Source organism: Citrus clementina, unplaced genomic scaffold, assembly GCF_000493195.1.
Source record: "Citrus clementina cultivar Clemenules unplaced genomic scaffold, Citrus_clementina_v1.0 scaffold_3, whole genome shotgun sequence".
Taxonomy (NCBI): Eukaryota; Viridiplantae; Streptophyta; class Magnoliopsida; order Sapindales; family Rutaceae; genus Citrus; species Citrus x clementina.
Window position 1 is genome coordinate 38,108,528 of NW_006262339.1, and position 23,939 is coordinate 38,132,466.

Below are 23,939 nucleotides of genomic sequence, written 5' to 3' on the forward strand. Positions count from 1 at the left end.
AAATGCCAAAAAATCCACTAAATGACTCTAATCCCAAACGTACAACACCAGATTAGCAAATACCAAACAAATGGCCCCACTACCATTTTAGGCACATGTAATCTACTAAGAAAAACTCAGTATAAAAGGAAAAACGAAAACAAAATTCAGAGAGGAGAGAAAAAAAAAAAGGAAAAACAAGATTTTGCATTTGTGTTGTGTAAGAAAGAAACTTCTCTTCTCTCTTCTCTCTTCTCTCTTCTCTTGCGTGTGTGTGTGTGCGTGTCTCAGATCTCATTGTAGTGTTATTTTTGTAGATAAACGTTTACCAAAAAAACTTAAAATTTTTTTTTTGCCTTTTTCGTTAATTAAATTTATTCTATGATTTTCTCTTTTTGTAAAAAGCCGGTGGATTCTCTGCGTTGTCGTTTCACTTTTAAGCAATTTTATAATTCGAAGAAGATCTAGCTAGGATTTCACTTCCCAGTTTTTAATTTTCCTGGAAAGCTCGGATTTTTCCAGGAAAGTTCCGGCATTTCACCTTCGCGAGGGAAAGAACTCATTTTTCTCCGGCCGGCTGTATCTAGGGTTTGCGTATCTGAATCTTTTCTCTTTGTGTAGTCAGTTTAGTGATATTGGAGATTTTAATATTTTTAATATATACATATTTTTTGTACTAGTTAGAGTTTGTTGTGTGATCTATGTTTGTTTGTTGATTTCCATTTGTAGTGTTTGTTAGTTTATCTAAGGTTTAGTTTTGGAACCTTGAATTCTCAATTGGGTTTTCTTTGTTGTGTTATCAAGGGCTTTTAAATCTTTATTGCTTAGATATTTGAAAAAAGAAAAAAGAAAAAAAAAAGAAAAAAGAAAGGTGTCTCCCCCGATTAGTATATTGCCCAATTTAGGGATTTGGGATCGTAGGGAAGTTTGCCTCAGTTAATTATTAGTATTCTTATTAAGGAGGTTTAGAAATTTTTGTTCTGGATGGACAAGGATAAGTCTTTGAGCCATGGTGGTATACCGCCTCCATCTGGACGTTACTCAAGCTTTTCTCCTCCTGGAAATAATAATTTCAACGTGAAGCCTGAGCTGCCATCGTCTTCATCATTTCCTCCGCTAGCTCCAGGTGGTTCTAGCTCAGACGGATCTCATTTTGGTCATCAATCTGATTCTAACCGCTTTAGCCATGATCTTAGCCGAATGCATGATAACCCACCGAAGAATGTGGGCCATCGTCGAGCCCATTCTGAAATCCTTACTCTCCCTGATGACATCAGCTTTGATAGTGATCTTGGTGTGGTTGGTGGTGCTGATGGGCCATCTTTATCAGATGAGACGGAGGAGGACTTACTGTCTATGTATCTTGATATGGATAAGTTCAATGCTTCTACAGCAACGTCGGGTTTTCAAGTGGGTGAGCCATCAGCGGCTGCAGCTCCAGCACCCACATCGGCGGTGGCTGCTGGCAGTGGAATTTCTTCTGTAGAGAATGTGGGTGTTGGATCTACTGAGAGGCCTAGGATTAGACATCAGCACAGCCAGTCAATGGATGGTTCGACGAGTATTAAGCCAGAAATGCTCATGTCAGCTTCAGATGAGGCGCCTTCTGCTGATTCGAAGAAAGCTATGTCTGCTGCTAAGCTTGCTGAACTAGCACTCATTGATCCAAAGCGTGCAAAGAGGTATTATTAGAAATCCTTTGAATGATCTTTTGTTTTGTCGCTAACTCAGAATTGAGTTAGTTTACATCTTCAAGCATAAAATAAGCATAAGATACTTGTTAAACGTATTGATATTACCCATACTAGAGTACTGCTCCCTTTGAGTATATTTATTCCTTGCATACTCATTTTCTTGATAATGTATGAAGATCTCATGTCATGAAGTTTCTAGGGAGAAAAGAGCTCCTCCTACATGTTGTTAGTGCTCATTGTTCTCGTAGTAAGAATAGTCAACCAGGGAAAGTCCCATTAGGAAGTGCAAGGGGCACTGCAGATGACTTCCTAGTCTAGTTCCATGCTGTTCTAATTAAAATGAAGAATCGCAGGCGGTAAAGCTCCGTAAAACCTTTCTTTGAAGATTCTGGGCAGAACCAAATGCCTAACACCTTCTTCTGCATTGAAAAATTCTGATAGTTCTCATCTAGAAGTTTGATAACTATCCCTGGCCATTGTACCTGCACTCATTCTCTGTCCTAGAAGATGCCCGTCAGGAAGTGGGTTGTGAATTTATACAGCTATTTGCTCTGTCCTCATGGATCTTTCTATTATATTATCTTTATTATCTGTATGATTCTTTCTCTTCTGATGATTATTCTTGTCCTCCTTCTTTTGTTTGTTGTCTACCTATATTATTTCATATTTCCGTAAGAGACTAAAGAAACAAACTACAATTTACTATTTTATGCATTTTATATTAACACTACAAACTCTCTGCAATGTGATAGAATCTGGGCAAATAGGCAGTCAGCTGCAAGGTCGAAGGAAAGGAAGATGCGATACATAGCTGAGCTTGAACGTAAAGTACAGACATTACAAACTGAAGCAACCTCATTGTCTGCTCAATTGACATTATTGCAGGTAAGTTATATGAAGTCACCATAGTCATCAGTATTGTCAGAGATCGGTTTCTGTCGTATGAATGTTTTTGACTTATTTTTTCTGCTATTTATGGTATATTCCATTAATAATAATCCGTGTGTATTGTATTTTTATTCCCGTGTGGAATGTATTTAACTTGTACAATGAAAATGATTGATATGTATGTTTATCTTGTGTTTTTTTTTTTTTTTTTTTCCCTGAGCAGAGAGATACTAATGGTCTGACTGCTGAAAATAGTGAATTGAAACTGCGTTTGCAAACGATGGAGCAACAAGTCCACTTGCAAGATGGTGAGGGTCTCTTGGGAACCTTTTACTAAAGACTTATATCTCATTCCAATTAGTTGTCATTTCTTACTCTTTAACATTCATCTTCTTTCCCATTTTAATGGGGAGACATACGGGAAACCATACTTTTTGGGTTTATAAATGAGAGACATACAGGAAACCATGTTTTTTGGGTTTATAGTTTGTATTATGTTCCACACATTCTAACACGGCCAGAACTTATCACTGTTCAAACATTGTGACACTTCCGTAAGTTAGTTTATGTGTAAATTTGTATTGTTTCTTATACTGCAAAAGAAGGAAAAAAAATTAATGCCAGCTTTACTGTTTCAAGGGTTGTTTGTGTGATCTGTGGCTCTTTGTGTAACATCATATGTTTGATAGATGTTATTCTTCTTAGGTTTTCTGGTTTTATGTTTAGGATTAAATCTGGATATATTGGTAATTTACTGAGGACTAATATAACAATAACAACCAACTGCTGAGAAGGTTCCTGATCTGTTTGTGGAGCTATTTTTTTTTTCGGTATTCCATTTCAATTGATTGATCATGTTTTTAAATGTCGGGTCACTTGGGAGTCAAAGTAAAACTTCTTACTGAAGTAAGATGCTTGAGAGAAAAGCAAGAGATACAATGAGGAATGAAAATTTGGTAGTATTCCATGTTCCTCAGATGCTACTAAAAACTAATCTTCATTTGCTTCATAGTAATATTGAAGATGACACTTTTCAAATTAGCCTGATAGATATCTGATAATATTTTTAAGTGTACTGAAAAATTACCCCAGAAACTCGTACATAGTAAAATTCGTCTTGGATTCTTTCAATGTGTATCAAATGCATGTTGAATGTTGGGATGTTTCAACTTTCAAATGCCATGCAAAGAATTAGTTTTAATTCATTTCTTTAACATTACAACATAACTTTTAACTAATGTATAACAAGAATGCGTGTAGAATTTAGAAGTAATTAAATGTTCAAAAAGGTTATATATTGAATTCATAAATCATTTATTTAGTTGTTAATATATTTACACCTTTTTGTATCTAGATCCTTGACGAATTTTCATAGTTGCATTGACTGGGCCGATGTCAAAGACTTTCTTCTGTTGCATAATATATGATATGAAGAGATGTTAGCTTCCTTATGTTTTGTTATTCACTTGCAAACTTGTCAGGCTCTTTTTTTTGTTTTTTTTTTAAATTAACATACCATTTTTTCTGTGATTGCATTAAATTTTGTTGGAATTGCTGTGTGTGAAATTGCTATAAAAGATTTCTGTATCATCAAAGATGTTGCTAAAACTGCTTTCTTCTCCAATTTGATTTTTGGTGGATGGTCTCTGCAACATTTGTACATCTTTGTATTTGAATTATGTATATTAAGTAGTAATTTAATGCAGATTGCTACTATCTTTGCTGCTTCCATTTCATTTGAATGTCTTCACATGTGGCATAGTCACCGAAGAAAGGTTTAATCTATCCAGCACTTTTAGAAGTCTTAAGTAGTGCATTATTATAATTGGTGTATTGCTGTAATAAATTATAATTTTTAGCATGATAAATCTATAACAGCTTTCCTTTCCATGATGCACATGGAGTTATAACGAGGTATTTAAACTTTTATGAGTTATGTCTTAAAAATGCTTACTTTTTGTTTTTGTGCCAGCCCTAAATGATGCACTGAAGGAGGAGATTCAGCATCTGAAGGTATTGACTGGCCAAGCAATGCCTAATGGTGGACCAATGATGAACTATCCGTCTTTTGGAGCTGGTCAGCAATTTTACCCAAACAATCAAGCTATGCATACTCTTCTAACTGCACAGCAGTTCCAGCAGCTTCAAATTCACTCGCAGAAGCAGCAGCAGCAGTTCCAGCAGCACCAATTGCATCAGATGCAGCAGCAACAACTGCAACAGCAGCAGCAGGAACAGCAACAACAAACTGGGGAAATTAAAATGAGAGGATCAGTGCCTTCTCCCAACCAGAAAGAGAATGCTTCAGATGTCAACCCATCTACATCAAAGGATTGAGGAATGATTCGAGCAGTTGTTACCAGAATCCCAGTTTCAGTTGTCAGATAGGCTCATTTTGCCATGTTCCTTTAGTGTTTTTAGATACATCTGTAGCTTATTTCTAGGCAGTTATTGGATTTTAGATGGAGATTGGATTATGGGAGATATATATTACATGATATAGTTTATTTAGGGACTTTTTTGCACCTCTGGGTCTCTGGATGTGATCTGTTAATTCAAATTTGGTAGGTTTCTCCTATCTTAGTCTTAGGTCGCTATGTTGAAGTTTCCTTTCTGTGGGCTGTGGCTGGCTTTTATAGCTAGTACGATTCTTTTATTACATGTTGATTCTCAGTATCATGGTATGTGTGCATTACTTGTGAGTTGTTTATTGTCGTTCAAGTGTGTTTGCAATTGTTGATTCATTTTCGCGTTGTCCTTGATTCTACCATCGGTTTAGAATTTAACTTATTGCCTGCTGATTTTATTATTTTTCAATCCAGTAATAATTGGGCTAGCATTTCATCTAATTTTAAAGCCGTGTGTTATTTCAACGACAATTTGTAACCACATCTCGATACGCAATTGCAAGGAAATGAACGTTGCTAAAATGGGCTATTTCATTACTTCAGGAAGGAGATCAACATTTCATACATTTCGCTGGTTTGAGCTTTGTGAGCATTGAGAGGGTCACTTTCCGGTGGCCGAAAGTTATTATTGTGAATACAAGCCAACATTATTTTGCATCGAGCAGTGCGGTGTCTACATGACCGAATAGCCAGGGCCACCACCTCCCTCTGGCACCGTCCATTCGATGTTCTGCTTTGGATCTTTGATGTCGCATGCCTGAAAATCACTCAAGTGAACAAAAGTTAGTTTCAAAGTAAACTAAAGTTGTATTCATAACATATGAAACAACAAGAAAAGGCACTGACAGCTTGATTCTTTCCCCGTGCAAGCTAGTATTTTAACAAGTTAATTTCTTGATGATGAATTTATATCACTTGCGAACCAAGCCCCGTAACACTAACGTGAGTGGAAATAGTTTGCAAGGCTTTCTTGGGTGTATGACAGTTTTTCAGTCTAGTAGTATATGATGCTATGAAGAACCAATGCCAAACGAAATAGAACCAGATTGGTGCAGTTTAATTACTTTACCTATACATAATTATTATTACTTATAAAGTCAATTTCCAGGCAGCTATCTACCTGTTTTGCCATTCAAAAATAAGTGGATTAGATTTTACCTTGCAATGCAAGCAATTTTGAGCATTGATCTGCAGCTTGAGCTGATTCTTTTCATCTGGGACATACCTTTTAAGCATTAAGATGGAACAGACATGTAAGTGAGGATCCATTTAGAGAATATTTGAAGCACAAGCTCTGCAGAATGCACATTACTCGTATACACGGGCAGGACAATATCGAGACTCAGGTCCAGCATACTCTGGTAAATTCACAAGTTCAGGAATCTTTGGGTCCCTTAAGCGAAGATGAGCAGGTTGATCGTGTTCATGATTTGTGTTGCTCCTAACAGGTAAATAAAGATAAAAAGATCACTACTTTAGACATGGAAAAACAACCGCGGGGGGGGGGAGATATTCAGCAGTCCTTTGTTCCTTTTATTTTACTGCTGCTTGATGTTTCTTGAAGCAAACCTTAATTTTACCTCCACTAAGGCTGGAATGGGAAGTCAATTTAAGCCAGTCATTTTGCTCAAGGCTTATTAGCAAAATGAACCATGCTAACAATTTTTGAAGGTTTAGCAACAAGAAGCTGTTTCTACAAGTCAAGTCGACCTGCCCTAAAGACAAGTAAAAGTTTGAATTATCTAACTGCTTAGCTCAATCTAATTTCCTCCTCAGGTTTTCCACTTTCTTCTACAGTTTGTGAAAGATGGAAAAATGGGAAAACCAAAGGATAATCTCCAGGTATTTAGAAACATGGCTAGCCTGACATATGTAACATATATGCAAGCGTACATGGTCAGTTGAATTTTAAATTACAAAAGATGCACAAGTGTATATGCCTGTGAATGCTATTTAATTTCATTGATTCCCAGTAATATTTGGTGTCAAATCAAAAGTGTTAACATCCCACTATTTAAGGTTTCATAAGTTCTACTACAATCCCACCTATTATGACACTAATCAAATGCATGTAAGATAAGCATCAAATGGCTGGTGGAATAGTCAATATAAATAACTGTCCTTGAATGAAATCAAACCCTCAACAACTTCATATTCTCTCCACGTAGTATTCAGCTTCACTCTTCTTCCTATTTGCAATCTTATTTAGAACACAATATTGTGTCAGGAACAAACTGAAGAATAAATGAAGTAGGAGAAGAACAAGTGGAATAAAGGAAAATGAGAGTCAAAATGGGAGAAAATGTTTCGGGTTTTTCATTCAATAATAGCAACATATTTAATTAAAACTAGATTTTATAATAAGAAAGCCACCAGCCATTTTGATATTTAATTAAAATGCATTGGACAAGTGGTGTGGTAGACTTTATGCGAAAAATTGTGTAACTCTTAAATGGTGGAGAGCCTCAAATACACAATGACAATTTTTCACGAAAAAACCCTACTCACTCGCGATGACAAGGAAGATACAGTTACCTATTTGATTTTTATGTGTCGAGAATAGACAGCCTCTTGTGAGACATGTTTCTTAACAACGTCAGAGTTAGTAATAATATTATGATTAGGCTAAAGCAGTGCTATTCACCAAGCAGGAAACCATGCAAAGGCTACACCTCACACCTATGTTTCTAGGATCTTACACAGTTTCGCCACCCTCCACCCAGCTCGGGTGAGGTGTAGTAGGTATTGGGAATTATTTTTAGTAGCCTTATTTATTTATTTATTTTTTATTATTATTATTTTTTTGTATACCTGTGCAGGGAGGTTGGTACGTCAAAAGATAATACCCCATCAGGCTTTGGATATTCAATTGGTGAGTGTAGGCGTGCAGCCTGCAAATGTGAAATGTGAAAATTGTTAATAAATAGCTATTAGTATATACAACTGAGCTATAAAGCATCATTTGACGTTACTTACAAACTAAGCTATAAGTTATGAGCAAATTTTGGTAGCTTATCAGGTGATTGATCTATAAGCATTCCAGAAGATTATGTAATATATGAGGGAGTATCATAAATTAAATTCTACTGATTACTACTGAATTTTTTCTCCAAGTGTCACAATCCCATTTTAGCATATATTCAGCTTCTTCACATATTATGGTAAACACGTTCGATCATAGTATTCCTGAAACATCTTAACAAAACACAAAAGAAAGCTCAAATATTTTATCTCATTTTGATCTGTCCCTAATAAAATTTCACTCCCTGTCCAAGTTTACTAGTAGCGCAATCTCAACAATAACAAACATATTTCAATAGATATAGTTAAATTATTTAACTAAACTAAAGAATTCAACCCATGAGACTATGAATGGTTATTTCCATACATCGGTTGCTTCGTAATCAGGCTTCCCATGCTTCAGTGTGTAGGGCGACTTTCCTCTCAGTATGTAGCTGAAAGGCAGGAAATAGAGCTGAGTAAGTTTCACTCAAGAACAGCTAAGTTTGATACAAATAAACCTTTATATAGATGCAGAATAATGTCTACAGTGGTTAAAGCAGTAAAATCTTACTGCTCTAACCCGCAGATTGCCAAACCAGGAAGTAGTCCATACTCGAATGCCTACAAGAACAAAAAGATCTTTGAGATAAATGGAAGTGCTATAATTTTAACCTAAAGAATAGGGTAGATAAACAATTTTATAACTTAGAAAACTTCTTATTAACTGAAAATGGCAATTCTGTTAGTAGGATGTCTAAATGTTTGTACATCAGAAAAAAAACCAAGCCACCTGTGAGATCAATCAAAATAGAGATGCTATATTCTAATTTAGATATTCTGGTAATATGAACAAAATGTTCTATAGCATCTATAGCATCCAAAGAGTGAAGTAGACTTGGATAATTTGGGAGTTTGCTAATTCAGGTAAAATATAACTACTTCAGATTAAATTGGAAGGCTTGAAACAGTTAAAAGCTAAACAAAAATGAGCATTATAAAATGCAATGCCATTTGTGGAAATCTTACATAACAGAAGTTAGAAAACAAATGAGAGAAGAAAAAATGAATTGCTTTACTGACAGGTCGGTAGTTTCTAGCTCTTTGGAGTTCTTGCCACACCCATGAATTCCGCAGGGTGTCCCAATATATCTCCATATTCAAGTCCTCATGTAATACACCAAAGCCAGCTTCGGCTGCAAGCATTCCTGCAAGAAACAGGTAGCAATTTAAGATATAATTGAACTATAAATACTGCTGCTTAAAGCACATATGGAAACGCTGAGGGGACTTCTATAAGTGATGTTACCTAAGACTCACCCTGTCAATAACTATTTATTGGATTATCTTTCCAGTAATCCCACTATTGAATTAAATACCCTTTAAGTACATGTATATCAAATTTCACTCATCAAGGAAAATATAAGATTACATGATCCTAGACTCAATCTTTTATATTATCAAACCTTCAGTTATGTACAAAATAGGTGAGGGTTCCTAACCTACGATCAACTGAAAATGTGGCAATTGCCAAAAACATAAGGACGCTGTAAATCCAAAAGTAAGGTTTTTCCACCAAAAACGCTATAACAAGGTCTTTTAAGGGGGTAATACAAAAAGATACCACCATTTTTCCCCCCATAATTTTGAGGAAACACCCAATAAAAGTTGGTATATCATACGTTCATTATAGGGGAAAAAGAAGCAGAAAAAGAAAAATACTCGAGTAGAGATTAATCCTCAGTTACTGCCCTTAGTGGTTATGCACAGCTTTAACCCAAGATTGACATGAGAAAATACAAACTACAAGAGGTGCAATATAACCAAAGGTTGCTTATTCCAACAAATGTAATAACTTATCCCCATTCAGATTAGTGGTTTTAGACATTAGAAGGTTGATCTAACCAGATAAACAATTTTTCAAAGAACAACCACATGCACAGACTTGGTGCTTTCTTTTATGTGATCAGAAAATTCATAAATGCACTAGATTTTCTAATTAGATGTCATTCCATTCTATTTATTCTAGTTTTTTTTCATGTACATATGGAAAAGGAGGGAAACAGACTCTCAATTCTACGCACAAACTGACTTAAAGAATTGCATTAGCAATGCAATGGAATTGGTGGTTTTTAGGTTTTAACAGGTAAGGAAATACAGACCTGATAGATAGACAGAAAGACATCAGCTATCATTTAATACCCATAATGAGTTCTAAATATCTTATAAGAACAGAAATCTCTAAACCACTGTACTGTTAAGTTTGAAAATAAAAAGTCTTCTAAATTATTTCAAAATTTCCTTAGCCCATCAAGTCTTCTAATTTATATCAAAATTTCCTCATAATGATGGGTTGTATAGCCGAAGATAGTCAATCCCAAAGTTTGTTAAAATGATTACCTGATTTCATTGCAGTATGGGTTCCCTTTATTTTTGGTACATTCAAGAAGCCAGCCGCACATCCAATAATTGCTCCCCCAGGAAAAACTGGATATGGAATAGACTGAAATATAACTAGCATCAAATTCTTATATGTATAAACAACAACAAAAGCAAATGCCAAACTTCGGTAAAGCTTTCAAGCACATTGGGAGAATGCAAATAACTCCCTCAGCTTAGGTGCCACAGAAATCAACTGAGTGATAAGCAGTGGCACCATCCAAGGAACGTTTTGCCAGGGACTATTCCATCTTCAGCTAACATGTTACATTTACACAATAAATTGGTTATAGCATTCAGATAAGGCATCATCCTTGCACGACGCAGACCATTTAATCAGACATTGATAATGGGAAAAGGATAGATGCCTAATTCACCTGTAAGCCACCCTCATTTAAGGTGCGAGCCCCATATTGAACTACAGTCCCACCTTCCAGAAGCGGTTTGATGGCAGGATGATGTTTAAATTTCTAAGATGAAAAAAATACAAGAATAAACCGAGTGAGATTCCACATAACTATGCTTGGCAAATGAGTGACTTATAAGCTACTATGGTAGATATCAAGTCCTTTCAAAAGTTCACCATAACCAACTACAGGTAGCAGTCAATAAATAAATAAAAGGTATAAGGGAATCTACCAGCTAACTAACTCCATTTTCAAAAGAACTCTTTTTTCATTCCTTGTGCATTTCTTTCATACAATTGCAAGTTAGATGCAACTGCCAGCCCTTCTTTCCTTGATGCTTAAGTTTAAGATCAGACTGATTTTATGCAAACCAACAACATTTGGTTTTTAGGTAAATTTAGATCCCAGATGTGGCAATTGAGAAACAGCATAAAACTTGAACCAGGAAACTACATATTATAAGAAAATTAAATTAGTACTTCCACTGTAGAATTGCAAAACTGTAACTAATATCCATCCATTTGGAAATGGTTCAACAGTTCCCATAAGTACGATCATGGAAAGGGGTTTTACTAATCAAATATCTGAAAACTCATTCTGCACAAAAATTCATGGCTTCCAGCAATAAAGGCAATAGTGAATATAGAAGTTATGATCAATAGGACAAGGATCATTAAAACCAAACAATCCAATCTAAAAAAGACTGTTAATGGTTGACTACATATACTATTAAGCTGAGAGCTGATAGGAACTGTAAATACTTCTTTCTATAAACAGTTAGACTAGGTTATGTCTATGGGAAAAAAAAAATCTGCAATACCACAGATTCCTGTAAATATGCTCCGCAAGCCAAAAATTTGAAAAAGAAAGAAGCAAAAATAGTAACAAAGGAACAAGAGATCTAGTTTACCTGGAATTCCTCGTAAGGATTCAAGAAAGGATTGTGGTAATTTAAAGCAACAACAAGGCCCAATGCGATCTGAATGATCAACCAAAGTAAAAAGATAAGAAATCAGCTATTCCAAACAGTGAGCTTGTTATTCAGAATACCTGTCAATAATGATGCTTAAAAACTTGGGAAACATGCTTAATTACAACACCAAGAACAATATTGCATATAAATCTTCCATGATACAGAAAAATAAAAGCTATCAAAATCCTTGTATGGTGACAATCACTTGCTGAAAGTCAGCTTGTCTTTTTACATTTCAATTTTATGTTTATCTTTTTTTTTTTTTTTTTGGGTGGTTGGTGGTATCTGTCAGGACATACGACTACAAGCATATTTGCTAAAATAATTTGGAACAAATGGTGATGAAAACAGTAGAATTGATAACAGCAGTGATTGCAGTGATGGACATGGCAAAAAACTAACAGTTCATGGTTTCTACCAAAGCAGAATTCTGCATAATATAAATAGAAATCAGGAAACGAAAACATTTTCACCTGTCTATCATTCATGTGGTACAGAAAAGATCCACCGTATGTCTTCTGATCCAAGGGCCAACCCAACGTGTGAAGAATCTCACCAGGATTATGCTTGCCCTCATCAATTTCCCAAACCTTCTCAACCACAAAAAAGGGAATTTCTCAGAATTTTCTTGAGTAGTAATCTGAACAAGTTTGCAAATTGATATTGAGAAAAATATCAAGAAGGCAAATAAAATTAAAAGAAAAGGAAAATTAGAACTTTTCTATTATTCTCTAACTCTTCATGTAAGAACCTTCATCTTTTCCTAATAAGGAACTAATGTGTGATACAAATATATGTGTTATGCTCTAATTCTCTGTTTAACCTTTTCCTTTTTGTGAAGGCTGTGACTAACCCAGTACTAAACAAGAAAAAGTAGATCATTTTGATCTCATATCTAGAAGATAAGGATGGAAATAGCTAATGACTACAGTTTGTTACAATCACCACAACTGAGAAATACATGCTGTGATATACATAAAGAATTTCAAATTGAAATTATTGAATTCCTTATAAAGTAAAACCCAGTTAAACATATAATTCCTAGTGAATGTAGGTTACCTCTTTAATTCCCAAAGCATAAGTCTGATGTTGAGCATGACTTTTCTCTCTCAGTTTGAAATTTTTTATAAGTTTCTGTTTAAAAGGAAATTAAAACAAGCTCTTGTTAGCATAATGGCTTCATAATGAAGACTGAGATTTCAAAAGTTCTGACAGCTAGTACAGCAATAAATTCTTTTTTGAACCTCTGACAATGATCCTCGGCAACCTTCAGCCAGAAGTGTTATGCGGCCTGCATATCAATAACACATAGTTATTCAGTGAATTGCAACTAAGTTTATTAATATAATTTTGTGCACCAGTTACTGCAGTATCTAATCTGCACACTTTCATGGTATAAAAGAATACACACACATGCATCTATTGAATATGCATAAAAATCAGTTCATACAAGGCTTCCCAGTACAGTAGATAGGACAACTTTGTTCACGGTTGCACCAAAAAGGTTGGTAGTTTTTACCAATAAGCATGTAATTGACAAATTAATAACTGTTCATAAGTCATGGTTCATTTAAGTCTAGATAAATTGCAACTTCCAAATCATAGTCTTCTTTATTCTTAGTTTAATTATACCTGGATATGTAGACTTGATTTATAGAGTTAATAACTAAAGTTATTTTTTGGCATAAGGTGTGCAAATTATAAATGCATAAATGCAAGAGAAAAAGACTTAACTTTATGGAAACCGGTTTGATCAAACCAACTGAAATTAAGCATTACCTCAAGTCAATGATAATATACATAGGGTCTAATTATTTCAGTATATTTAACTTATATCTGAGTAAGAATAACATGATCAGGCTACTTGAAAGATTTCAACACAATAACATTTTATGTTGACACAGTAATAATGTAGTTGATGAGGAATATGTATCTGTTTATGAGGGAGAGGGAGAGGGAGAGGGACCTACCTCGTAATTCTACTCCACGCTGAAAATTCTCCTTTTTAGAACCATCTTTGGCAATTCCCATATCATTGGTCCCAATGCCAATAACTTTGTTGTCTGCATCATATAGTATCTGACAATTACAATAACTTGTTAAGTAAACATCCAATAACATATCGAGCATTCTAATAGTTGAAAAACTTGAGTACCTCACTAGCAGCAAAGCCAGGATATATCTCTACTCCTAATTCTTCAGCTTTCCCTCCCAGCCAACGCACTAACTGACTTAAGCTGCATAACAAGAAATTAAGCTAGAAGGAAGAAATTTTGACCACTAAATGGAAAGAAAAAAGTTGCAAATGAAAGCATCTGAAAAGATAAAGATGCTCAAAGCTCTTGCTTTTGTTAATGAAATTTTGTCTCAGACCAACTTTGGTTGAAATAAGTAAATTAATAGCAGGATTTAAGCAACAAATTTAAAGCTTCTAACTCCATAATCACACTGAATTACAGTATCAGCATATTAATACTGACTCCAGAACAGATTTGCTGCTATGATTTGAAAAATTTAGACATAAACAGTTATCATGAAGATTTTCCTTGAGAAATAAGAGGCCTAAAATTTTCAGGCAAAATTTTGCGACTCCATAGACCATCTTAGAAGCTATGCAAGTTGCAAATTTGTTAAGTTTTATGTTTCAACAGAAGCTGACAAGAAAACAAATAAATTGAAAAGATGCAAGGTTCATGATGTTTCTTAACTTGGCCACCTGATAGATGACCTATTGTTGAATTTCACACTTTTCTAGATTGAACATTCCACGCATGGTGCAAGAACATAACTACCTTATAACATAATTTCCTCTGTTACTAAAAGGAGATGGAAGTGAAAATGCACGATCCTTTGTAAGGAACCAAAATTTGTCTGAAGAAACAGGGACCCTTATAGGAGCCTGCAAAAAAGCTCGCAAAGAACACGTGTTTTGATTACAAAGATGTAAGTGGTAGTAGATTATTCATTTTTGCTTGTTTATAAGTCATGCACCACATGACCATCTGCTAGTCCTTGTATTATAACTATTGGAGCAATTTATGGCTGTCATGTTCAAAGCATGAAAGATTGGACAATCTATGTACACTACTTTGAGTTTAAAGCATGAAAACTATGTCAAAAAAGATCTAACAAGAAGTTAGCCATAACAAAATTTACAAAAGCTATATAATCCCTATCATTCATTTGTACAGTTGCTTTACCATCATAATCTAACAAGTATATGACAGAATCAGATCAAAATAGTTTTTAACTGAATCAAATATGACGAACCCAAAATAGTGTTAAACTTTTCTCACATAAGAAACTTAAATAACATTCGCAAGAAGGGAGCTTCATCAATCTTTCCCACTATTACAACATCAATTAACATATGTATTATTGAGCAAGATTATAATATTAAAAGTAGTGAAAAAAAAAAAAAAATACAAGAACTATAGTAGGCAGATAGCACACACCTCTTCCTGTTTCCATTGTGGCAGTAGTTCATTCAATGCTCGGGGTTCAAAAACATTCCCAGATATAATGTGAGCACCTAAAATCACACAGGAAAAAAAAAAACCAAGACAGCAGAGAGTATTAAAATTAAAGGTCTTGCTGAACAAAGGAAACTGTTAAACAAATAATATTAAAATTACCAAGCTTAAACAAAACAATTTAACTTAAAGAAAGAAAATTATATTATTAGATTACAAACACGTACCCACTTCTGCTCCTTTCTCAACAACACAAACTGATAAATCAACATTCTTTTCACGGCAGAGTTGCTTTAATCTAATGGCAGCTGATAATCCAGCTGGTCCAGCTCCAACAATCACAACATCATAAGCCATTGACTCTCTACACATTTCACTACAAAAGCTCCTAAAGAAAAGCTTAGCACACGATTCCCCACTTTCATTTCTACCAAAACCCTTTAAATTAACGCCGTTTGGAAAATAGCCAGATGAAAAAAAGCATGGATTTTGATTGAAATGCCCTCAATCCATATCCGATCCACGATTTTACGGATTATAAATTTTCAATCCAATCCAATCCACGGATTGGTGAAATTCAATCCAAATTCAATTCATACATTTGCGGATCAGATACAGATTTGACTCAATCTATATCCAATCCACCATTTTATGGATTGATTTGCGTACTTAAATTTTTTAATTTTGTCCAATCCACGAACTAACTAAATAAAAAATTTTAATATAAAAATAATTTTACTACAGATAAAATTTTAAATTAAATAAGATTAAAATAAATTAATTATTTAAATAAAGCTAGAAAATACATTTAAAGTTTCAAAATATAACACACCAAAATGAAAAAAACTTATTCCTTTAGATCAGTACATGGAAATTAACTATTTAGAAAGTTGTATTTGTTTATTTAATTATTTTTTATTTTATTTTATTATCGGATAAGATATAATATAGTGTTAATGTAACCATAGTTTAACTTATTTATTTGCTAGTAAGAGCATCTCCAAAAAAAAATCTTCAAATAAGATTCTACTTCTTATTTGAAGAGTCATATCAATGTTAAACACTCCAAAAGACATGTTAATTTAGATTCTTCAAATAAGATTTGTTTCTCACTTCTTCAATATTGCCGAGTGAGTTTCTCTCTCTTCTATTAATATTTTATTATTATTTATTGAAAAGATAAGAATGCAATAATTATTATTTTTGTTTTTTAAAAAATATAATAACAATTCAATTTGATAGTTGGAAAGATTTGATTAAAATAATATTAATTTATTCTTATTTGGTGAGTCTTTTGGAGGGGATTATATTTTTCTATACACTTATTTGCCACATCAGTAAGCAAATTGAAATTTGAAGAGTAAAATTTAAAGATCCTTTTGGAGATGCTCTAAGTACTAATACCCTATTTACAAGTTTTATTTTTTAATTAAATAAATATTTTTATTTTTTTGTAGATTTACGGATTTTTGTGGATTTACAGAAGTAAATCTATATCCAATCCACCGATTGTGGATGATCAAATTTTCAATTCAATCCAATCCACAATCCATAGATTGGATTTTTACGGATCAAATTTCTACGGATCAGATAGATTGAACGAATCGGATTGGATTCTGAACACTCATAATTAAGAGTTGTTCTCACTTATATTTGTCTTTGGATATTATTGTTGTAGTATGAGTATATAACACAAATAAGGCAATGAGAACCTGAAGTTCTAATATCATTAAAGATCAAACACATGAAATTTTAAATTATGATTTTAAAAGTTAAAACCTAAAATACTAAATATATGTATAGATTTCTACAAATTTTCATAATTTTTCTTGTTTAAATTACGAACTTTATTTTTATATTGTGATACTTATCTTCTTATTATTATTATACAAGATTTGAAAAATGGTGAATCTGACAAACCTGCAAATTCTAACTCTTGATATTTTTAGAAGAAATTATATTTCTTGGATGTTGGATGTAAAAATGCACCTGCAAACTGTGGAATGTCTATGAGAGACATAGTAAGGAAAATGGTACAGAAAAGAAAATGCCAGAAATTATAATAAAGAAATTTGTTATCGTTGTAGAGGAAAATGACATTAGTCATGCATATGCTGTACAAACAAACATTTGGTAGACCTCTATAATTATTAAGTAACTAATATAATGACCTTGTACTTTTTATAGTTTCATCAGATGTACTTAATGTCCATATCTAATATGATATCTACCTAAACTTTTATTTCATGTAAGGTTATGGATTTTTTAGAAATAAATTATCTATTTTAGAAATGAAAGTTAGGGATGTGCATTGCGCTGATAGTGTAACAACACTCAATATTCTACAAAATAAAAGATATTTCTTGAAAATTAAATTTGGTCCTACAAACTTAATAGAATGCTTCGAAAGAGTTATAATCTTATTAGCAAGTGGACCAAAATTAATAATCTAAAATACTTTATATTCAGTAAGATCCAAAAGAAATCTGTTGAGTTTTAAAGATATCAGCGAAAATGGATATCATATTGAGACTTTAAATTAATATAATATAGAATACCTCTGTAAAGACAATAAGTCCTGAAGAGGTATGAAAACACATAAATGAAAAAAGTCTACAAATTATACTTATACAAGGGAAATATGGGATCATAATCAAACAGACATAGATAATATATTTTCATTCACAATAGCCACTATAACTAAAAATGATTTTGAGCTTCAAATTATCAATGAATGTAGACAAAGGCATGATTGACCTCAATGGAAGAAGGCAATCAAGCAGAACTCACTTCTCTAACCAAATGTCAAGTATTTGGACCTATTGTTCAGACACCCAAAAATTTCAAATCCATTGGATACAAAATGGGTATTTGGGAAGGAAACGTAATGAACATAATAAAATAACTAAATACAAAGTGCGACAAGTTATTCAAGGTTTATGTAGAGATTTAATATTGATTATAAGAATACATATTCTCCAGTAATGGATACTATTGTGTTTTGACTTTTAATTAGTTTAGCAGTCTAAAAAAAACTAGACATGCATCTCGTGGATGTAGTGACTACATACTAGTATGAGTCGCTTGACTCTAATATTTATATGAAAATCTTTAAAGGATTAAAAAATGCTTGTAGTATACAAATCAAGAGGTTGTAATTTATTTTCTATTAAGTTACAACGATCCTTATATATTGAAACAATTTGATTACATGTGGCACAATTGTTTGAATGAATATTTGATTAAAGAAGGATATAAAAATGATCCTATTTGTCCTTACATATTCATTAGAAAATTTAAATCGAGATTTGCTATTGTAGTAGTTTATGTTGATGATATGAACTTAATTAGTACTTACAAAAAACTTCTAAAAATTACTGAATTTTTCAAAAAGAGAATTTGAAATGAAAGATTTAGGAAAAACAAAATATTATCTCTGACTGCAGGTTGAGCATAAAATTAGTGGAGTACTTATTCATCAATCGATTTATGTTGATAAGATCTTAACGTGTTTCAATATGGATAATGCTCATCCATTACACAGTTATAGTTGTTCGATCTCTCAATCCTCAAAAGCATCCATTTCGTCTTAAAGAGGACGATGAATAGATGCTTAGTTCAGAAATACATAGCTAAATGCATTCAACACTCCGACTGCCTTCATTAGCTGTTCCAAGGCCTTTACACTCACAAATTGAATTATACTTTACTATGTTTGGCTTAATGCACTAGATCGGATATCACATTCTCAGTGAACTTGTTGGCAAGATTTAGCTCAATGCCGGCACAATTACATTGGAATGACATTAAAATATCTTTGATATCTTTGTAGAACAATAGACTCGGAATTATTTCGTTCAAGTGAGCTAATAGAGAATCTTGATCTTATTAGTCATACAAATACATGCTACCCTTTTTATCCTCACAAAACTTGTTCATAAATAGGATATGTTTTCACTTATAATGGCAAGGTAATTTCATGGCGATAAATTAAGCAGACTTCCGTTGCCACCTCTTCTAATAACTCAGAGATCCTTGCATTACATAAAGCAAGCAGAGATGTATTTATATCTATTATGTATCATATTCAAATAGGTGCAATTTCACTTTCATAATGAATATTCTAACAATTATATATGGAGACAATATTGCTTGTATTGCTCAAATTAGAGGAGGATACATCAAATGAGATAAGACTAAGTATATCTCACCAATGTTTTCTATACTCATGAGTTTTGGTAAGATAAGAAAATTAATGCCAAACAGATACGCTTCTCTGATAATTATGCTGATCTTTTTACTAAAGATTTACTCACATCAACATTTGAGAAGTTAGTCCATAGTATTGGCATGCTTCTACTCAACAAATTAAATTGGCATATGATTTTTGAGAGGACATTTTATCAAGGGGAGTATATTTTGAAGAGAAGAATTATGTAGCTATATTGGATAAATGTGTACTACTCTTTTTATTTCAGTCAGGTCTCATCCCCTTGGATTTTTCAGATGAGGTTTTAACGAGGTAGTATTTAAGCACATCTAATACCGTTTTTTATTTTGAAAGTTATATGTTATTAAAATAATGAAATTCGAGAGGGACTGTCGTAGACTATTGACTTCACTACTTAACGTTTAAGTCCCACATTTGAAAGAAGTATACCGCCCTCTCCATTTGCATCTTATAAATATAGGTGTATGCTGCATTATTGAGTAATCAAGAGAAAGGCTAAACAATCTATCAAAAAAGAAAAAAAAAAATAGAAAGGCTAAATAATAGCCAATAACAAAGTACTATTTCGTACTTTGTTTTAGTTTAACTTTTTTATTATTTATTTATTTATAACATTTTAATTTTTTTTTTGTATTTTTTGTGTTATTTGTGATCCCTATCTTTTCATAACAATGTTAATATATTGTAGCCACGTCCCATTTTTAACTATCTTGATATATATAGCACGAAATATTATCGCCTGATTATTAATCATCAATAAAAAGCTAAAAGTTCTAATCATAATAATTATCAATAGTTTTACACAAATAAATCCCCAGTGATCATCAAGAACCTCAAATTCGGAACATCATCAATTATAGTTGATAATACAAAACATCAAAGAAAAAAAGGTTAGAACAAAATGAAATTAAGCCTGCTAAATAATTAATCACTAAGGATAAGGAAGAGTAGCAATGTGATTATGAGCCACAGTTCCAATCCACAGCTTCCCTTGTGCTTCTTTAACTTCACTCACAAGCTTCATCACCACACCTCTTGGATCCTCAAGCACTTCAAGAATCTCTCCATTTTCATTGAAGAGTGAGATAACTGTGTACATTTTCATCCCCATCACCCTGGCTAAGAAGCTCATTCGAATCGGAAGCCGAAAATAGATGCTTCTGATCCAAGGATTATGCGAGAGCACTTCTTGTGCTGCTGTTCTGCAACAATCTATTGCCACCCAAAATTGGCCTCTCTCATTTATTCTTACATTATCAGGGAAACCTGGAAGGTTAGCAACAAGTTCCACGGTTCCTGTTTTTGGACCCTCTAGCCAATATTTCATCAGCCTGTGATAGTAAAGCCAAAAAGTGCACATTATTTTAGTGGAGAACCAGGATTATGACTGTGAAAGTGCTTCCTAAAAGTTCTTTTGTTAGCAGCTGCTGGAACTAATGTTGTATCGATCGCTTGATCCAAAATTTTAATTAATTTGCCATCATTCTAGTCTAATACAGTAGCAAAGCCAATAAGGAACAAGGAGGGGCAGCTACCCCCACTTAGCCCAAAAATTGAGGGAGACATTTTCTTTTTAGTTCAGTAAAATTATAAATTTGCTCTCATTGGACTAATTAAATAAATTAAATTTGGGCTTAAAAAGTATTAAAAATATTTCAGGTTTAAAATTTATTTAAAAAATCACACGAATATATATTTGCACACACACGTGAGTGGGGCTTGAAATCCAAACCTCTTATTTTTAAGACTTATGTATTATATAGTAAAATTTTAGATATTGTATATATTTTCTTCGATGTTTGTATTTTATGTCGCTCAAAATTTATGTGCCATTGTTCATTAATTTGTTTTTCTAGCTACACCACTGTCTAATAAGCTTCTTCACGTGAAAAATGGATCTGATGAAAATAGACGTGACCCAAATTGGATCAGATTGGAGGTTGTCGAGATCAAGAAATCATCAAACTTTTTAAAACAAATTGTCAGGGAATTGATTAAAGCGTAAGAAAGGCCTAGCTGTTTAGTGGATAGTTGATGGCCATCAGGTACAACACCATTAGCCATCAATTAAAAGTTATCATTTTTAAATTGCTTACTTTCAAAGTTTCAGTATATGGTTTTTGGGCAATGATAAATTGTGTTGCCAAAAAAAAAAAAAAAAAAAAAAAAAATGAAATGAAATGAATGAAGCTTTAATCACTTGATCTAAAAGTCGTTGTTAGTTATAATTAGGTTCAATAAAAGAGGGACTGATAAGGATTGTTACCTGCAATTCGTAGTCTCAGTAAATAGAAGGAAGCTATGGTCTTTAGATAATTGTACTCCATTTGGAAAAGCCAAGCCATCTAACACAATATGAGTTGCTTTGGTCGGAGGATCATATCTGAGAAGCCTACCAGTTGATTCTCCTTCCAACAAGATAAAGAAATGGTCCCTGCAAATTAACAAAATTAATTAATAGAGCTCCATAAATAATTTGACTTAATTTACAAAACTCACTTTTGAACATTTAACAAAAAAATTGATGAAAATTCTTACACTCTATTATATCTTTTGCTAGTGTCCGTGAAGAAGATTGATCCATTTTTGTGAACATCGAGATCATTGGCAAAGAGAATTGGCTTTCCTCCCGCTTGAGTTGCCAAAGGAGTCGCAAGCCCTCCTTTAGAACCAACAACAAGGAGGCCATAATATGCATCGGCTATGTACAAGTCTCCAGTATCTTTGTTAAATCTCAAGCCAAGAGGTCGACCACACCATTTCTCATGCTTCCATTGCTTTGCTGTAGTTGAGTCTACTCCTCTAGCACAAAGCTTCTCTGACCTTTTAGGTGAAATTTTGAATGTAATTAATTAGCTCGAAATACCAAATTAAAGGTAACAGAACAATGTATATATGTTGTGAATATTTTTTTAAAAAAATTGTGCACATTGTCTTATCGTGTATCGTATATCTAATTAATCAAAAGTTATTATTTTGGTAGATCTAGTAGGTCCTATGGTGGGATTCGTAGTATATCCATATACTTTAGTGTTATGAGAGACCCATTAAACTAGAGATAAAAAATGTGGTACCCGTCATGGGGTCATCAACAAAATGACATATTTTGATTGGTCAGATACAACATATCATGCAGACACTAACACAACCCACTTTAGATGTTTATTATTTAAAGATAGCTAAGAAATTAAACCCACCAATTTGAAGTGACAATTGCAAATGTTCCCATCCAACATTCTCACCCATCCATCTAACAATACGTCCATCGGCTAAACCAGCGTAAGGGCCACGCCCCAATCCATCGAACTCCAAGGATTCTGGGCCGAAAACCTCGTCGACAAACTCTAGTTTCCCAGTCACCAGCCGGCTGAGGTTGTCTCTCGGCCAGCTCTGCATGACTTGCCTGTACGGAGCAATGTCGTGCTTCACAGGCCGGAACTCGTGGCCGCCGAGGGGCCCCATTTGAAGAGGATCCATTATCAGAAACCCTAGCACCAAAGCAAGAACAAAGAGAAATGGATGCTGCAACAAAGTTTCATCTACTAAAGGGTTCTTTTTCTCCATGGACGAAAAGAAAGATCGGACTGAAGGTGATAGTGATGAAGAAATTAATATGAAACCTTATAGGGTTTTTCTTTTTCGGTGGGGGTAGCTAATTACTGAGGTGACATGAAGCAATAATTGTTTGAAGATAAGTTGAAGTTAGAGAGCATGGAGCGAGTGTGATATATAGATAGCTTTGAGGTTGGATTGGAAGTAGGTTATCTGTTGTTAGTGATCATGTTTTTGGCATTATTTCATTTGTTATAGTGAGTGATAGAATCGATTGCTAGAAATATATTTATCAACTCCTTGCAAGAAAAAGTGTGCAGGTTTTGTGCTTGAAATGTCTATGAACACACACACACACACACACATTAGAGACAAGTACAGCTCGCATGACGAATGATGATTCCAAATGCATAAACATGAGATCATTTGGAAGAAGAGTTTGAGAGATGAGACGATCATCACTTTACACAAAAGAATACAACTAAAAGGGTCGTAACAAATTATATAAGAGAGTTTTTACTCTCAGCATGGGGGTTTAGTTTGTTATAGTCTCCAAAAATATTTGCTTTCGTTTATCTTTGAAATTGCTTTTATCTTTTTACTTGTGTGTACTAAGCTTTGATTGTGATTCAATTTTCTTTAGGTCCAAAATATTATTTTGGCAACCACATGAATTGTGTTTGGGAACGATATCTTTTAACAGGCCTAAGTTTTATCAAATTAGCTTATTTATGGTCTATTTTTTTCCAATTGTGTATAACTTTTCAGTAGCCTACTCAGTTTTCTGTACACAAGTGAGATTTTGCTCCCGAAGCACAAGATTATCTAATTTCTATTAATGTGATCTTTATGGTTGATTTTCTTTCCTTTTTCTGAAATTAACTTGTAATTATGA

At 33.6% G+C, this 23,939-nt stretch overlaps 3 protein-coding genes across 4 annotated transcripts; 1 reads left to right on the plus strand and 2 right to left on the minus strand.

The window, feature by feature from the left end:
* Positions 1–165: 165 nt before the first annotated feature.
* LOC18045847 (probable transcription factor PosF21) lies at positions 166–5,077 on the plus strand. Its single transcript, XM_006442926.2, has 4 exons — positions 166–1,661; positions 2,426–2,558; positions 2,785–2,869; positions 4,534–5,077. The coding sequence occupies exons 1-4, from the start codon at positions 964–966 to the stop codon at positions 4,896–4,898; spliced, it is 1,281 nt and encodes a 426-aa protein (XP_006442989.1). The 5' UTR covers positions 166–963; the 3' UTR covers positions 4,899–5,077.
* Positions 5,078–5,476: 399 nt separating this feature from the next.
* On the minus strand, positions 5,477–15,758 carry LOC18045848 (electron transfer flavoprotein-ubiquinone oxidoreductase, mitochondrial). Of its 2 annotated transcripts, XM_006442928.2 has the most exons (18): positions 15,489–15,758; positions 15,244–15,320; positions 14,581–14,687; positions 13,944–14,025; positions 13,759–13,867; positions 13,033–13,079; positions 12,848–12,922; positions 12,262–12,378; positions 11,726–11,794; positions 10,786–10,878; positions 10,370–10,472; positions 9,053–9,177; positions 8,544–8,593; positions 8,358–8,424; positions 7,781–7,860; positions 6,282–6,410; positions 6,128–6,194; positions 5,477–5,726 (listed from the first exon to the last, which is right to left on the minus strand). In XM_006442928.2, the coding sequence occupies exons 1-18, from the start codon at positions 15,631–15,633 to the stop codon at positions 5,643–5,645; spliced, it is 1,626 nt and encodes a 541-aa protein (XP_006442991.1). In that variant the 5' UTR covers positions 15,634–15,758; the 3' UTR covers positions 5,477–5,642. The 2 variants fall into 2 exon arrangements, with proteins under 2 accessions (XP_006442991.1, XP_024044211.1); XM_024188443.1 differs by lacking the exon at positions 14,581–14,687 and having other exon boundaries at positions 15,489–15,581.
* A 4,649-nt stretch (positions 15,759–20,407) lies between these two features.
* On the minus strand, positions 20,408–23,114 carry LOC18045849 (protein STRICTOSIDINE SYNTHASE-LIKE 13). The gene is given in 5 exon segments (XM_006442929.2): positions 20,408–20,823; positions 21,759–21,926; positions 22,031–22,315; positions 22,690–22,717; positions 22,720–23,114. Coding segments are annotated over 5 exon segments (1,218 nt in total). The 5' UTR covers positions 23,057–23,114; the 3' UTR covers positions 20,408–20,423.
* Positions 23,115–23,939: the final 825 nt, after the last annotated feature.